At 37.3% G+C, this 14,166-nt stretch overlaps 2 protein-coding genes across 7 annotated transcripts in view; one reads left to right on the forward strand and one right to left on the reverse strand.

Moving 5' to 3' along the window:
* The window catches only part of LOC137241140 (tropomyosin-1-like), an 857,608-nt gene that overhangs the window by 493,607 nt on the left and 349,835 nt on the right, over positions 1-14,166 (reverse strand). The gene's annotated exons all lie outside the window — the stretch shown is intronic.
* The window catches only part of LOC137241134 (uncharacterized), a 34,372-nt gene that overhangs the window by 2,569 nt on the left and 17,637 nt on the right, over positions 1-14,166 (forward strand). For both annotated transcript variants that reach the window (XM_067768411.1, XM_067768412.1), the window contains exons 2-3: positions 12,766-12,874; positions 13,050-13,177. In XM_067768411.1, coding sequence (XP_067624512.1) covers positions 12,766-12,874; positions 13,050-13,177 — 237 coding nt within the window. The remainder of the gene's footprint in view (positions 1-12,765; positions 12,875-13,049; positions 13,178-14,166) is intronic.

Genomic DNA, 14,166 nt, shown 5'->3' on the forward strand with positions numbered 1-14,166 from the left:
GTCCCCGAAAAAGTGTTTGTAATTTTTTTGCATTTTTCAGAAGTAAAATATGGTAGTTTTAGTATTTTTAAACTGTTTTGTTTAGCTTGACTTGATAGGCCGTTGTGAACGAATTTTGTAATTAAAATTTAAGTAACTTTCCGATAAGGTACAAGCTTGAAACTTGGAATATAATATACTTAAAAAAATCGTATTTGTGGTCCGATTAGGCTCATATTTCATATCGCCGCTAGGTGTCGCAAGGATCGAAATATTATTTTATGTTCACATTAACCAGTAGGTGAATATCGATGGAATCTCATAACAGTTTAAGTTTGTTATTCATATGGTGATTCCACCATGTAAGTTGTTTTTGTTAAAAATAGCAAACATAGGGAGACAATGCTTTATAAAAAATAATGAATAACAAAAACATAAGAAATTAAATTAAAGCTCAACTCCAATAAACCATAAAACAGAAAAACTACGAAGAAATATATTTAATTAAATCATCGTAATTTAAAACGAAATTTGAAACTTTAATTCTTAGCAGATCTTCCAAGTGCTCAGCAGTGAGCTTGCTTCTGTACGAGTTTTTAATAAAAGTCATAGATGAAAACATTGATTCGCACATATAAGTTGTTTCAAACATCGAGCACAACTTAAAAATTTCAGCTTTCAATAAAGGCAAGGCGAAATCATTGTGAAGTAATTTTATCTCTTCTTGCAGCCGCAGTTCCATATCTTCTACTGTACACATCAGAGGGTTTTCGTATAAATGTATCAAAAGTTTAATTTTATTAAAATCATGAAATCTTTGTTGGTAACAATTTTTGAGATCTTCAAATGACGGTAAATATTGAGAGATCTTGTCTTGCATTTGAAATCGGTCACATACATCCCTAGTATTTTTAAATTATCTAAAATGCCTTCACGAAGCTGGGATACTAGAATATGAAGTCGCTTTTCGAATATTTCTAGAGCTGCAATATAGTCAAAAATAAATTTGTTATTTCCTTGAGTACTTATATTAAATTGCGAAAATAAAATTGATGCATCACACAAAATGGCAAGGCTTAGCAAAAAATTAGGATCTTTTAATTTGCCTATCAATTCTTGAGTTTCAGTAGACGGATCCTCAGCGAAGAAACATATAACTTCTTCCCTCAAATTTAAAAGGCGCTCTAAACATTTAGCTCGGCTTAGCCATCTTACTTCAGTGTGAAGTAAGACACCACCGTATTCTGCCTCAATTTCTTCCAGAAATGCGCGGAATTTTCGGTGCATAAGTGCATTATGTCCACCACGTATTTTTTTTATAATTTTGACGGTGATTTCCATAGCCTGTCCCACCTTGAAACTTTTAGCAATTAATTGCTGTTGATGCAAAATACAATGAAATGTGGGCACGTTTAGGCCATTGCGAATGAACTGACCTACTAGTCCGGTTTTTGCACCAATCATTACGGGAGCACCATCAGTTTGCTTTTATCTGCAAATCCAAACAATTCGCGTTCAATACACGCATAAATTGTGCTTCCCGTCACATTCAATTCGAGTCCTCGCAAACAAAACATATTCTCCGAAATGTTAAAGTTACCGTCAACAGTCCTCACACATACCAAAAGTTGACAGGTGTCACTAATGTCGGTACTTTCATCCAATGCAATGGAATAAGACCTGGCGGTTAATATATTTTGTTTCAATTGTAAATATAAAAATCTTGAAATATCAGTTATCCGTCGCGTGATTGTACGTCGTGATAAGGGAATATCACCAACATGTTTGGCTAACTCCAACCCTTTTTCTCCAAAGCACTCCAGGACGGCTACAGCCAAATCTTTAAAAAAAAGTACCATCTTCTAATGGCTTACCTTTTTTTGCTAAAGCAAAACTAACCACGAAAGAAGCTTTTAATTTTGCTTGAGACAAATTTTCTTCCATTTCATTTATTTTTGAACGTTCCAAAAAAGCAAGCTTACATTCGAAGAACTTTATCATTTTTTCCTCAGGGGTAAGAGTATTTACGCTCCTGTGGAGTAAAACGAAATGTCGACTTAAGCTTTGCTTGCAAATGAAGTTTATAATTTTCCCGCAAACTAAGCATTGTGGCTTATTGGCGCTATTTAAAACAAAAAAAAACTCTAATTCCCATTCAATCTGAAACATTTTGCATTCATAAATAAAATAAATAAATAAAAAAATAAATGTAAGGCGCGATAACCTCCGAAGAGATCTAAGGCCGAGCTTCTCTTCCAATTTGCGTCGTGCTCCTCTTGATTTTTCCCTACAAATTGGCCGGACGGGACCTACATGTTTTATGCCGACTCCGAACGGCATCTGCAAGGCAGATGAGTTTTCACTGAGAGCTTTTCATGGCAGAAATACAATCGGAGCGCTTGCCAGACACTGCCGAGGGGCGACCCCGCTTAGAAAAATTTTCTTCTAATTGAAAAATCTTATTTCTAAAATTTTGATGTTGCTTTGCCCGGGAGTTGAACCCAGGGCATACGGTGTGATAGGCGGAGCACGCTACCATCACACCACGGCGGCCGCATTCATAAGTACGTACAATATTTCGTATTGTACGACCAAACACTGTACCAAGACTGCGTGTGATACGTGCTTATGGTACAAGCGCTGGAATCAAACTAAATAAATATTTGATTTTGCATTCGTGCTAGCCACGCGTTCGTGTATACTAACACATTCGCAATTTGGTAATCGTGTATATGTAGTGGTGCCCACCTATGGATATGTGTATCAAATTAATATTTGTCAACAATGTGACAAATACTAGTGCAGTGTTGCGCTCTGCTGGCACTGTATCGTATGCAGATGCTGCAGCTAGCGCAGTTAATGCAAATGTGCCATCTGTTGATGTTTCTGACAGACAACGAAAGAGTGCATCAAAAGAAATTACGCAAAAATCGCGTGTTGTTAGTGGTAGCAATGTAAATGCTGAATTAGATGCATGGCGCAACGATACAAGGTGGCAGCATGGAACAGCTGATTTTAAGCTTTTTTTATTTGATTTGATACATCAAAATACGGCGCAGTACGATTTTGACATTTGTCCATCGAATTTACAAAAACAAAGTACATGAAATTTTTATTTATGTTTGTAGGTATGTCACCATGCTGCCACCTTGTATCGTTCCGCTATGATTAGATGTATTGGTGCGGTATAAATGGATTAATTTGTCCTCATTTAAGCCATCGGTCACTGAGGAGAATATTGTTAAATACATCTCTGATCACTTTGGCATTGCTGCTTCTAATGTCGCTTGTTTTAAGTTAGTAAAGAGAGATTTCGACATTAACACTTTAGTGAGAGTCGCTTTTAAAGTTCGAGTGATTGAAAGTGAATATAGCAAACTTTTTAATGTGTCTCTTTGTCCCAGTAACGTTTACAATAAGCCCTTCCGTTTTTTTCGAAAAGATGTAGAAATTCCCGCGGAGTCATAGATTTGTCTGACACCTTTCATAATGTCCTCAACGTCTATTATCAGAATGTTAGGGGTTTAAATACTAAACTAGTTGATCTTTTTCTCCGTAGTCATGAACTCTGTTATGACGTTTTGGTTTTTACTGAGACATGGTTGAAACCAACTGTGTTTAACTCTGAGATATTTCTGTATACTTAAAACATTCTTCCCTATTGAAATTTATATTTGCTATGTCAAGGTCTGTTGATTCTGTCTTAGTGGCTGGCGATTTTAATCTGCCCTTTGTTTCGTGGAATTTTATTGACGGAATGCTAGTTCCCACTGCTTGTAATGTTTTATTCTACGAGTTTTTAAATGACCTTGCAGACATTGGTCTTTATCAACTTAACAGAATTCATAATAAATTTGGCAAATATCTTGATTTGATTTTTTCAGACGACACATCGAATTGTTCTGTTACTCGATGTGATCCAGTGGTATTGCCTGAGGATGTTTATCATCCAGCACTTTCAATTTACCTGGATTGTCTTAGCTTGCCGGTGCGGAACACTACCGATCTGAATGCGTCTTCGCGCCGGTTTCTGTTTAGAAAGGACAATTGGTCTTCACTAATCGACGAAGTCTCTAAAATAAAGTGGCCTGAGTACGACGGAGATATTGAAGCGAGCTCCTTCCATTTCACCAACGTTTTACATGCGATATTCCTCAAATGTGTGCCTTTTTCCAAAACCTCCTCAGCATCTCCAGCTACTGCTTGGAGCTCCAGAGAACTTAATTATCTAAAAAACAAAAAAAAAACACGCTTCTCCAAGCGTTTCAAATTATCTGGTTCTAATAGTGACTATGCTGCATACTCCATCTTGCGCCTTAAGTACAACAGGCTACAGATAAGATGCTATAAGAATTATCTGATGAAAATTAAGCATCGGATCTCTTCCAATCCAAAAACATTTTATTCCTTCGTCAACTCCATAAGAAAAATTAAAGGGTTTCCTTCTGTAATGAAGTATAACGATCGGACTTCAAGTATTGACTCCGAGATTGCAAATATGTTTGCTGACTTTTTTAAATCCAATTACTCGACTATCCCTGACTCCCCTCCGGTGGATTATCAATACATATTACCTTCGCTTAACTCAGTAGGTATCCCATATATTCATACAGATGAGGTACTAAGGCATCTGGAAAGTCTGAAAATTTCCTACTCCAGTGGACCTGATGAAATACCATCTGTTGTGCTGAGAACTTGCGCCCATTTTCTTTGTCAACCCCTTACCTGCTTATTTAATGCCTCTTTGAGGCAAGGGATATTCCCTAAGAAGTGGAATGAGTCGTTTATTATACCACTTTATAAAAGTGGGAGTAGATCTTGTGTCACAAACTATAGAGGAATAGCCAAACTTTGTGCTATTCCAAAACTATTTGAATCAGTTGTCACAAATCAACTGGCTTTTGCAGTATCTTCGGCAGTGGACCTGTCACAACATGGCTTTTGAAGGGGTAAGTCCATTGTGTCTAACTTGCTGGAGTTCACAACCCTCGTATCCAATAACTTAAGGACGAACTGCGAAGTTGATGTTATTTACACTGAATTCAGTAAGGCGTTTGATAAAGTTTCCCATTCCTTACTCCTACTAAAACTCGATCGATTGGGTTTTCCATCACGGCTTCTCTCTTGGGTCTCTTCGTACTTGGTAGGTAGAAAGCAAACCGTTGTGTTTAACAATTGCTTGTCTGAATTCATCAATGTATCTTCTGGAGTTCCACAGGGCAGTCACCTTGGTCCAGTGTTGTTTCTGCTCTTCATTAATGACCTCCCAAATGTTTTGAAGCGCTGCATACCGCTGATGTACGCTGACGATGTCAAACTGGTCATGCCCATTCGCTCACCTGAAGATAGGGCACTTCTTCAATCGGATCTGAATAACCTGGTCGAGTGGTGTGACGTGAACGTCATGTCACTAAATTTACCGAAGTGCAAGTTTATGTGTTTTACGAGGAAATCTTTTAAAACCTATCAGTACATGATAGGCGATTATATCATTAAGCAAGTCACAAACTTTACTGATATAGGCGTTATAATGGACCCTAAACTGGACTTCAAATTACATATCGAATCGTGTGTGAATAGGGCTAGAGGCATTTTGGCTTTCGTAAAAAGGTGGTCAAAGGAATTCAAAGACCCCTATGTCACTAAAACTCTTTTTTTATCGTTAGTAAGACCTATATTGGAATATGCTTCTATTATCTGGAACCGCGTTATCAGGTTCATAGCGAAAAATTGGAATCGGTCCAGAAACAATTTTTGCTCTTTGCTTTAAGTCATTTGCACTGGGATCCATCAAGGAACCTACCGCCCTATTGCAGCCGGTTAAAACTTTTACAGCTGCCTTCACTACAGAGCCGTAGGGAGATGCTTGGCGTTTTATTTATGGTAAAACTATTAAAGGGGATGATAAACAGTCCATTTCTGCTTGGCGAGGTGATGTTTAATATCCCTTTTAGGCCCTCTCGGTATTTCCAACCACTATATTTGAATACATGTAGATCGAATTTTCAAATGCATGAACCTCTTCGTTGTCTGTGTCAAGATTTCAATAATCACTGTAATAATATTGATACTTGCGACACACTTTACAGTATAAAAAAATATATACTCACTGCCTTGAACTCATAACTGTTTCAAAATCACATGTTAAACTAAATCTGTTACCTGCTCCAGTTACTTTGGGTGGGTGGCTTGGAATCACGTCCTTTCCAACCTCCCACACATTGCAGCCCTACTCATTGTGTGTTAAATATACATCAGCTGCTCGAAATTACGTCCATTCCGACAGCACTAAAAATCAATAGTTACTTTGGGCGGGTAGCTTGGAATCACGTCCTTTCCACCCTCCCACACATCACAGCCCTACTCATTGTGTGTTAAATATACATCAGCTGCTGGAAATCACGTCCATTCCGACAGCACTAATAATCAATAATTACTTTGGGCGGAAGGCTTGGAATCACGTCTTTTCCAACCTCCCATACATCGCAGCCCTACTATTGTGTGTTAAATATACATCAGCTGCTCGAAATCACGTCCATTCCGACAGCACTGATAATCAATTCCGTTGCTCGGCATCACAGTCCATCCCGACAACTGATTCAATAATATATGTATATACATATTTTATAATATAATTTTGCTCACTATTTATGCTTGTTAATTTTACACTGTAATCCGCATTTATATTCATTCATTCATTCATATTTGGTCTGATTAATTGTAAAATTTGTAGACTAACAAATAAATAAATAAATAAATGAGGGTTTTAAAAGGGAGTGGGCATAGTTCTATAGGTGGACGCCATTTAGGGATATCGTCATAAAGGTGGACCAGGGGTGACTCTAGAATTTGTTTGTGCGATATGGGTATCAAATTAAAGGTATTAATGAGGGTTTTAAAAGGGAGTGGTGGTAGTTGTATATGTGAAGGCGTTTTCGAGATATCGACCAAAATGTGGACCAGGGTGACCCAGAATATCATCTGTCGGGTACCGCTAATTTATTTATATATTTAATACCACGAACAGTATTCCTGCCACAACTCCAATGGCTTTTAATTTCGCTCTGCAGAACTTTTTCATTTTCTTCTACTTAATGTGGTAGGTGTCACACCCATTTTACAAAGTTTTTTTCTAAAGTTATATTTTGCGTCAATAAATCAATCCAATTACCATGTTTCATCTCTTTTTTCGTATTTGGTATAGAATTTTGGCATTTTTTTAATTTTGCGCAATTTTTGAAATCGAAAAAGTGGCCGTGGTCTTAGTCGGATTTCGGCCATTTTCTACATGATTACAAAGTGAGTTCAGAAGAACGTGAACTGAGTTTAGTAAAGATATATCGATTTTTGCTCAAGTTATTGTTTTAACGGCCTAGCGGAAGGACAGACGGTCGACTGTGTATAAAAACTGGGCGTGGCTTCAACCGATTCCGCCCTTTTTTACAGAAAACAGTTATCGGCCTATAGTCTAAGCCCCTACCAAATTTCACAAGGATTTGTAAATTTTTGTTCGACTTGTGGCATTAAAAGTATCCTAGACAAATTAAATGAAAAAGGGCGGAGCCACGCCCATTTTGAAATTTTCTTTTATTTTTGTATTTTGTTGCACCATATCATTACTGGAGTAGAATGTTGACATGATTTACTTATATACTGTAAAGATATTAAATTTTTTGTTAAAATTTGACCTTAAAAAAAATTTTTTTAAGTGGGCGTGGTCGTTCTCCGATTTTAATAATTTTCATTAAGCATACATATAGTAATAGGAGTAACGTTGCTGCCAAATTACATCATGATATCTTCAACGACTGCCAAATTACTGCTTGCAAAACTTTTAAATTAAAAATAAAATAAATGTAAGGCGCGATAAACTCTGAATAGATCTAAGGCCGAGCTTCTCTTCCAATTTGCGTCGTGCTCTTCTTGATTTTCCCTACAAATTGGCCGGACGGGACCTACATGTTTTAAGCCGACTCCGAACGGCATCTGCAAGGCAGATGGGTTTTCACTGAGAGCTTTTCATGGCAGAAATACACCCGGAGCGCTTGCCAAACACTGCCGAGGGTCGACCCCGCTTAGAAAAACTTTTCTTCTAATTTAAAAATCTTATTTCTAAAATTTTGATGTTGCTTTGCCCGGGGTGCGAACCCAGGGCATACGGTGTGGTAGGCGGAGCGCGCTACCATCACACCACGGTGGCCGCCATCTTTTAAATTACCTTCTTTTAAGAGTGGGCGGTGCCACGCCCATTGTCCAGAATTTTACGAATTTTCTATTCTGCGTCATAAGTTCACTCACCTACCAAGTTTCATCGCTTTATCCGTCTTTGGTAATGAATTATCGCACTTTTTGTGTTTTTCGAAATTTTCGATATCGAAAAAATGGGCGTGGTTATAGTCCGATTTCGTTCATTTTAAATAGCGATCTGAGATGAGTGCCCAGGAATATACATACCAAATTTCATCAAGATACCTCAAAATTTACTCAAGTTATCGTGTTAACGGACGGACGGACGGACGGACGGACATGGCTCAATCAAATTTTTTTTCGGAGACTGATGATTTTGATATATGGAAGTCTATATCTATCTCGATTCCTTTATATATGAACAACCAACCGTTATCCAATCAAGGTTATTATACTCTGTGAGCTCTGCTCAACTGAGTATAAAATTGGAGGGAGGTATAGAGGAAAGACGCGTTTTACCCTTTGTATCAGTAAACCGAAAAAAATTAATTTCCGTCAAAGATATTTTGCGTTAAACCGTTGACAAACACAAATTTACGGTTCGGTGGAAATGTAGTTTTAGCCCTTAATTAAACAAATGTTGAAATTAAAAATAATTTTTTTTTGTTTAGTTAATCAAATAGGCTGGTAGATCAAAATGACTACAAAGTGGCAATTAAATTGACTATTCAATGAAAACGGAAACTGCCCAAAGCTATAGAAAATATGGCATTAAAACTTTATTTTGCCAACACGTTAGCAATTTTCGTTTGCCAACTGACGTCACATCATTTTAAAATTCCACAGCATATGAAACAAAGGGAAACACGGAAACAAATGGAAATTGTGAAATGATCACAAAATTTTAAATTGGGGTTTCATCGCACACTGTTTTAGCGACTTCCATTCAATTATGGAACATAATGGAAAATCTTTTGACCATTAATAACTAGCGGATCAGTTTTGGGGAGTTTTGATGTCAGTCATTTTGATCTAATTAAATCCAAGAAGTAACTTATGAATATGAATACAATTTGCAGCTTGGACACAATATTGAAAAAAAAAAAAATTTATACTTGGCGCGATTTACTTTGAAGTAGATTTAGGCGACGGAGTGTTTGCCAAACTTATGATTGGTTTTCCTTAGGTCAAAAGGACTGATATGAAAAACTTCGTCAAGCTGACCCGTGGGGCCAAAAGCGATACCATTACGTCACATTACAGACACGAAATCGATAAATCAGTGCGCAGCCAAAACCCACGCTAAAATCTTGTATTCATTTATTTCACAACCCATTCCATTATTTCTCGTTTCACACGCTTTAGCATTATTTATTGATGGGAGGACTTTGGGCAAACGATAATAAATTGGCAACATATTAGCAAAGGCAATTTGAATGTCGAATATGCCATACCGTTGGGCAATAGCTTCAAGCCATAGAAAAAGCAATATCAAAAGCTTTTGAAAAAAGTTTTATTTAATTAGAAAAAACAATTTTTTTATTTTTTATTTGACTGTTGAAACACTTAATTCGGAATCAACAACTCGTGCGAAGTTGGTTCAACATCTAATTTTGATGGATGAAAATCTAAAACTATATCGGTTGCATGGACGTGTAACTCGGTTGCTTTTACCAGCTTTTTCTTGAAGAAAACTTCTTTGATCAGTGCTGCCGTTGCCACACAAATTTATAATTTTCATACGTTTTCATCTAAATTTTGTATTCGGTGACTTGAGTCCTTTTTTCCTAAAGAGTTGTCAATTTTGAGACTTATTTTTTCTTTTAAATAATATTTTTTGAAAAATATTAGTAATTTAAAATGTTCAACATTCTAATAAAAAAAGTACGCAAAGGGTTATCAATGCCAGGTCAAATTTCATTAATATTTGAAAAATCCTAAACTCAGCACTGGTACTATTTGGATCAAGGTTTATTAAAATAAAAAATAAAAATAAGTATTTTATTGTTTGACTTTTAAATTTCATTAATATTTGAAAAATCCTAAACTCAGCACTGGTACTATTTGGATCAAGGTTTATTAAAATAAAAAATAAAAATAAGTATTTTATTGTTTGACTTTTAAACTTTAGCTCTCTTTTTGTTTCTATGCCATTATTTTTTTTTTTTTTTTTTAAATAACTTAAGAAGTTGATACTAGTTTTAAATTTTTCTTCCTTGGAACGTTGAGGTGTGATATATTAAAAATAATTAGATATTTAAAACTCATAAAAAGACCAGTTCGAAAATAAGCAAAAATTAACGATTTTCCATGAAATGCTCGAATACATTTAAATGGTGGCTCGCTTCAAGCGTGGGGAGGATCAGATACGAACGAGAGGGGCGCATTTCTATTTTGTTACATCCTGCAAACCAACAGATAGCCAACAGGGGAAATGTCCCTACATACATTGGTCCAACATCCAGTAATGTTTTGGATATTACACTGAGCTCCGAACGTGATATATCAAGGTATGATTGGATGGTTCTTGATATACCATCCTTCTCCGACCATGCGTATATTAGCTTCAGCATCCCTCTTTAGAGAAGGGAGGAACCTTTAGAAACCCTAGGTCAACAAACTGGAGGAGTTTACTGAATTCCTAACTAGGTCGCTTATGACTGCGTATAATAAAGCTTGCCATCTAAGAAGATTCAGAGGGAAAGCAAAGCCGCTATGGTGAAGCAATGAGCTGAGTCTTCTAAGAATACAGGTAAAAGAAATGTTTAAGCTAGCAAAGACCGCGCAAAGCGAAGCGTGTCGGGACGAATACAGGGATCTATCTGGGGATCTACTGAGGATCTGCAAGCGTGAAATTTCCAGGGCGAAGAGAACCTTATGGAAATGTTTCTTTACGGACTTAGAGTGCTCCAGCGGGTAGTGCCGGGCTTGGTCACCGATACCAAGATCGAGTGGGCAGTGAAGACGTTTTCTAAGTTTAAATCGCTGGGCCCAGATGGTATATTCCCGGCCATGCTACAAGTCTCAAGTAGGGCGGTCGTGGAATGGCTTAAAATAATATTCGATGGGTGCATAAGACTGAATCATGTACCTCACTCTTGGAGAACTGCTCGTGTAGCTTTCCTACCAAAGGCCGGAAGATCGGCCACGTGTATGCCAAAAATTATAGACCCATTAACTTAACATCATTTCTGCTCAAAACCTTTGAGAGGCTGATAGATGTGTACATAAAGTCCAACGTGGATGAAAAGCTGCTCTCCACAACACAACATGCGTACACCAAAGGCAAGTCGGTAGACACCGCATTGCATAGGGTGGTAATAAGCGTAGAGAAAGCCTGGAATATAAGGAATATGATCTATGAGTCTTCTTAGTCATTGCCGGGACTTTTAATAATGTCTCTAAATGGGAGACTATGGATGGTCTTAACTACATTAAAGTATATCCAGCCTTAACCAGATGGATCGGCTACATGTTAAATTCCAGGAAGATTACATCACAATGGGGATTGTACGAGGCCACGAAATCAGTGGAGGGATGCTATCACCTCTGCTGTGGACGCTGGTCATCAACCAACTGCTCAGGCGATTTGATGAGGGACACGTAAAACTTAATGCTTACGAGGATGACGTTGCAATTTTCAATTGCAATAAGTGGAATTGCCTTCCAACGATTAGCTCTTTGAATGATCGGGCGCTTCGGCAGATTCATACCTGGGCATCAAATGTCGGGTTGAAAGTCAACGCGGATAAGATGGATATGGTCTTGTTTACAAAGAAGTACAAGGTCCCAAATTGGATCAGGCCTAAGTTAGGAGGGGTGACCCTACCTTGCACAAATTATCTAGGAATCATCCTAGAGAGTAAGCTGTCATGGAAGCTCAACGGGGAGGAGAGGGTGAAGAAGGCCTCAACGGCACTTTATGCATGTAAAAGAATACTGGGGTGTACGTGGGCCTTATCGCCCTCTCTTTCTCATTGGGTTTTTACAGCGATTGTAAGCCCTATTCTATACTATGGAGTTCTTGTTTGGTGGAAAGCCACACAGAATGCAACCTACCTCAAAAAATTAGAGGTAGTATGCAGATTATCAATGCTTAGCATTACGGGAGCCCTGGAAGCAACCCTGATAGCTGCACTGTATGCCATTCTGCACATTCTACCTGTGGACCTGGTAGCAAAGAACATAGCGTTAACAACTGCAACCAGGCTCGGTGCCTCGGGGCAGCTTGAGCGCCGACCATACGGCCATAGTAGTATAGCGTCATCAATTACAAGACGAACAGACTACCTGATTCCCTATCTGTTATATCTTTGTATTAAAATAAACAGTAGGGAAATTCCCATATCTGAAGGAAAACTGCATTATTACACACTCAAGGTCATTGGTGTTAGCCTTTGTATCGTTTTTGCTTCTTTTAAACGAAAATTAGTTCAGAATAGAACCATATGTATATGTATTATTGCGCAGCCTTGTAACACTATTAAGCACACAAAATAACAACAACAGTATTTAAAGTGTACAGCTGGGTATGTAATGTTCGGTTTCACTCGAACTTAGACTTCCTTACTTGTTAATCAATTTCACTTTTTTTTTCAGTGCCCCTTTGTCAATTTTTATTTTTTTGACATCATCATGTTTGATGGCCGGAAATGCAAAGCAGTGCCCAACAAATATAAAATATTTGAAAGAAGTGAGATATAGTATGGTGAGTATTAAGATCTGTATACTTAACTAAATTAAGTGTTAGCTCTATGTATAACTTACTTACTTACTTAATTGGCGCTTAACCGTCTAAACTATGTATAAAGTCAGGCCAATTTTATAGTACTATGTATAGACTTTAAATCCATTTTAAAAGCTTATGTTTTAATTATTTACAGTTGGAAGGTAGCTGGTATATGCAAAGTAGATATATCCCCCAGCACCCTGTAGATTACCGCTGCCATAAAACTGATATCACCACTGGAAATCAACAGCTAAATATAAAAACATTCCAAATAAATGACAAGTAAGTATTTTTAATTGCAGGCAAAGCTTTTGGTTTTAGATGAAAGTTATGTTGTTTTTTCGACTAAGTGAAGTCTTTTGTGTCCAATGAAACTTTTTCAAATTACAAGTGCATAGGTAAAATATTTGTTTCCCTTTTCGTTCTGAAATAATAACACTGAAGATGGTACAACACCGAATTCGGTTCGTATTCAAACCAAATGGAAATGATGGAAAATTGTTTCAATATACATCAATTACCTGCTTTGGAACCATTTACCGCCATTCCTCGTCAAGTTTGGTTCGGAGACAAACCGGTTTCCGCATTGTGCCATCTTTAGTGCAATTTATCGAGAACCAAACAAGAAAAACAATTTAACTATAAAATTTGATTTAAACAAAATTTCTTTCAACCCAAATGACTGCACTTTTTTTATATTGTATGGAATTTCGGGAAAATTCCGCTTATTTAAAACCTTCTGCTAACGTTCGAATCGCTAAACCGCTGAATAATTCACTCCAGCTTTCAATATTGCAAACTGATCTTTATTTAGAATACTTTGGGAGTAATAAATTATTCTTCAATATCACGTACTTAACAAAAGCATGTTTAAATCAAACTGATTACTCATTCCTCAGTTTGCGCTGGTTTTATACTCTCTGTTGTGTCGTCCGCATATTTATCCAAAGGTCTATATGTTTGACCTTCTAGAATTATTGGATCTCCTGCTTGGTTACCAGCTATATTCATGTATATGCGTGTGTATATGTGAGTAACTACTTCGGCGATGACTACTTCTGTGTGTGTGGGATATCTCTTCGTCGCCTTTTATGTACGTGTGTAAATGGATTAAAGTGATGTGTTCGAGTATACAAGAGTGGCAGCTTGCTTTATTGATGTTGTACCCTTATTTACTAACAGCTTAGTGGTGCTAAAATTCGTCACACTGCCCTCCACCTGAATCGTATCGTTCCGATCTGACAAATTTTCTGATCTAAACGCTGCCAGCC

The sequence above is a fragment of the Eurosta solidaginis genome, chromosome 2 (assembly GCF_040869045.1).
Source record: "Eurosta solidaginis isolate ZX-2024a chromosome 2, ASM4086904v1, whole genome shotgun sequence".
Lineage (NCBI taxonomy): Eukaryota > Metazoa > Arthropoda > Insecta > Diptera > Tephritidae > Eurosta > Eurosta solidaginis.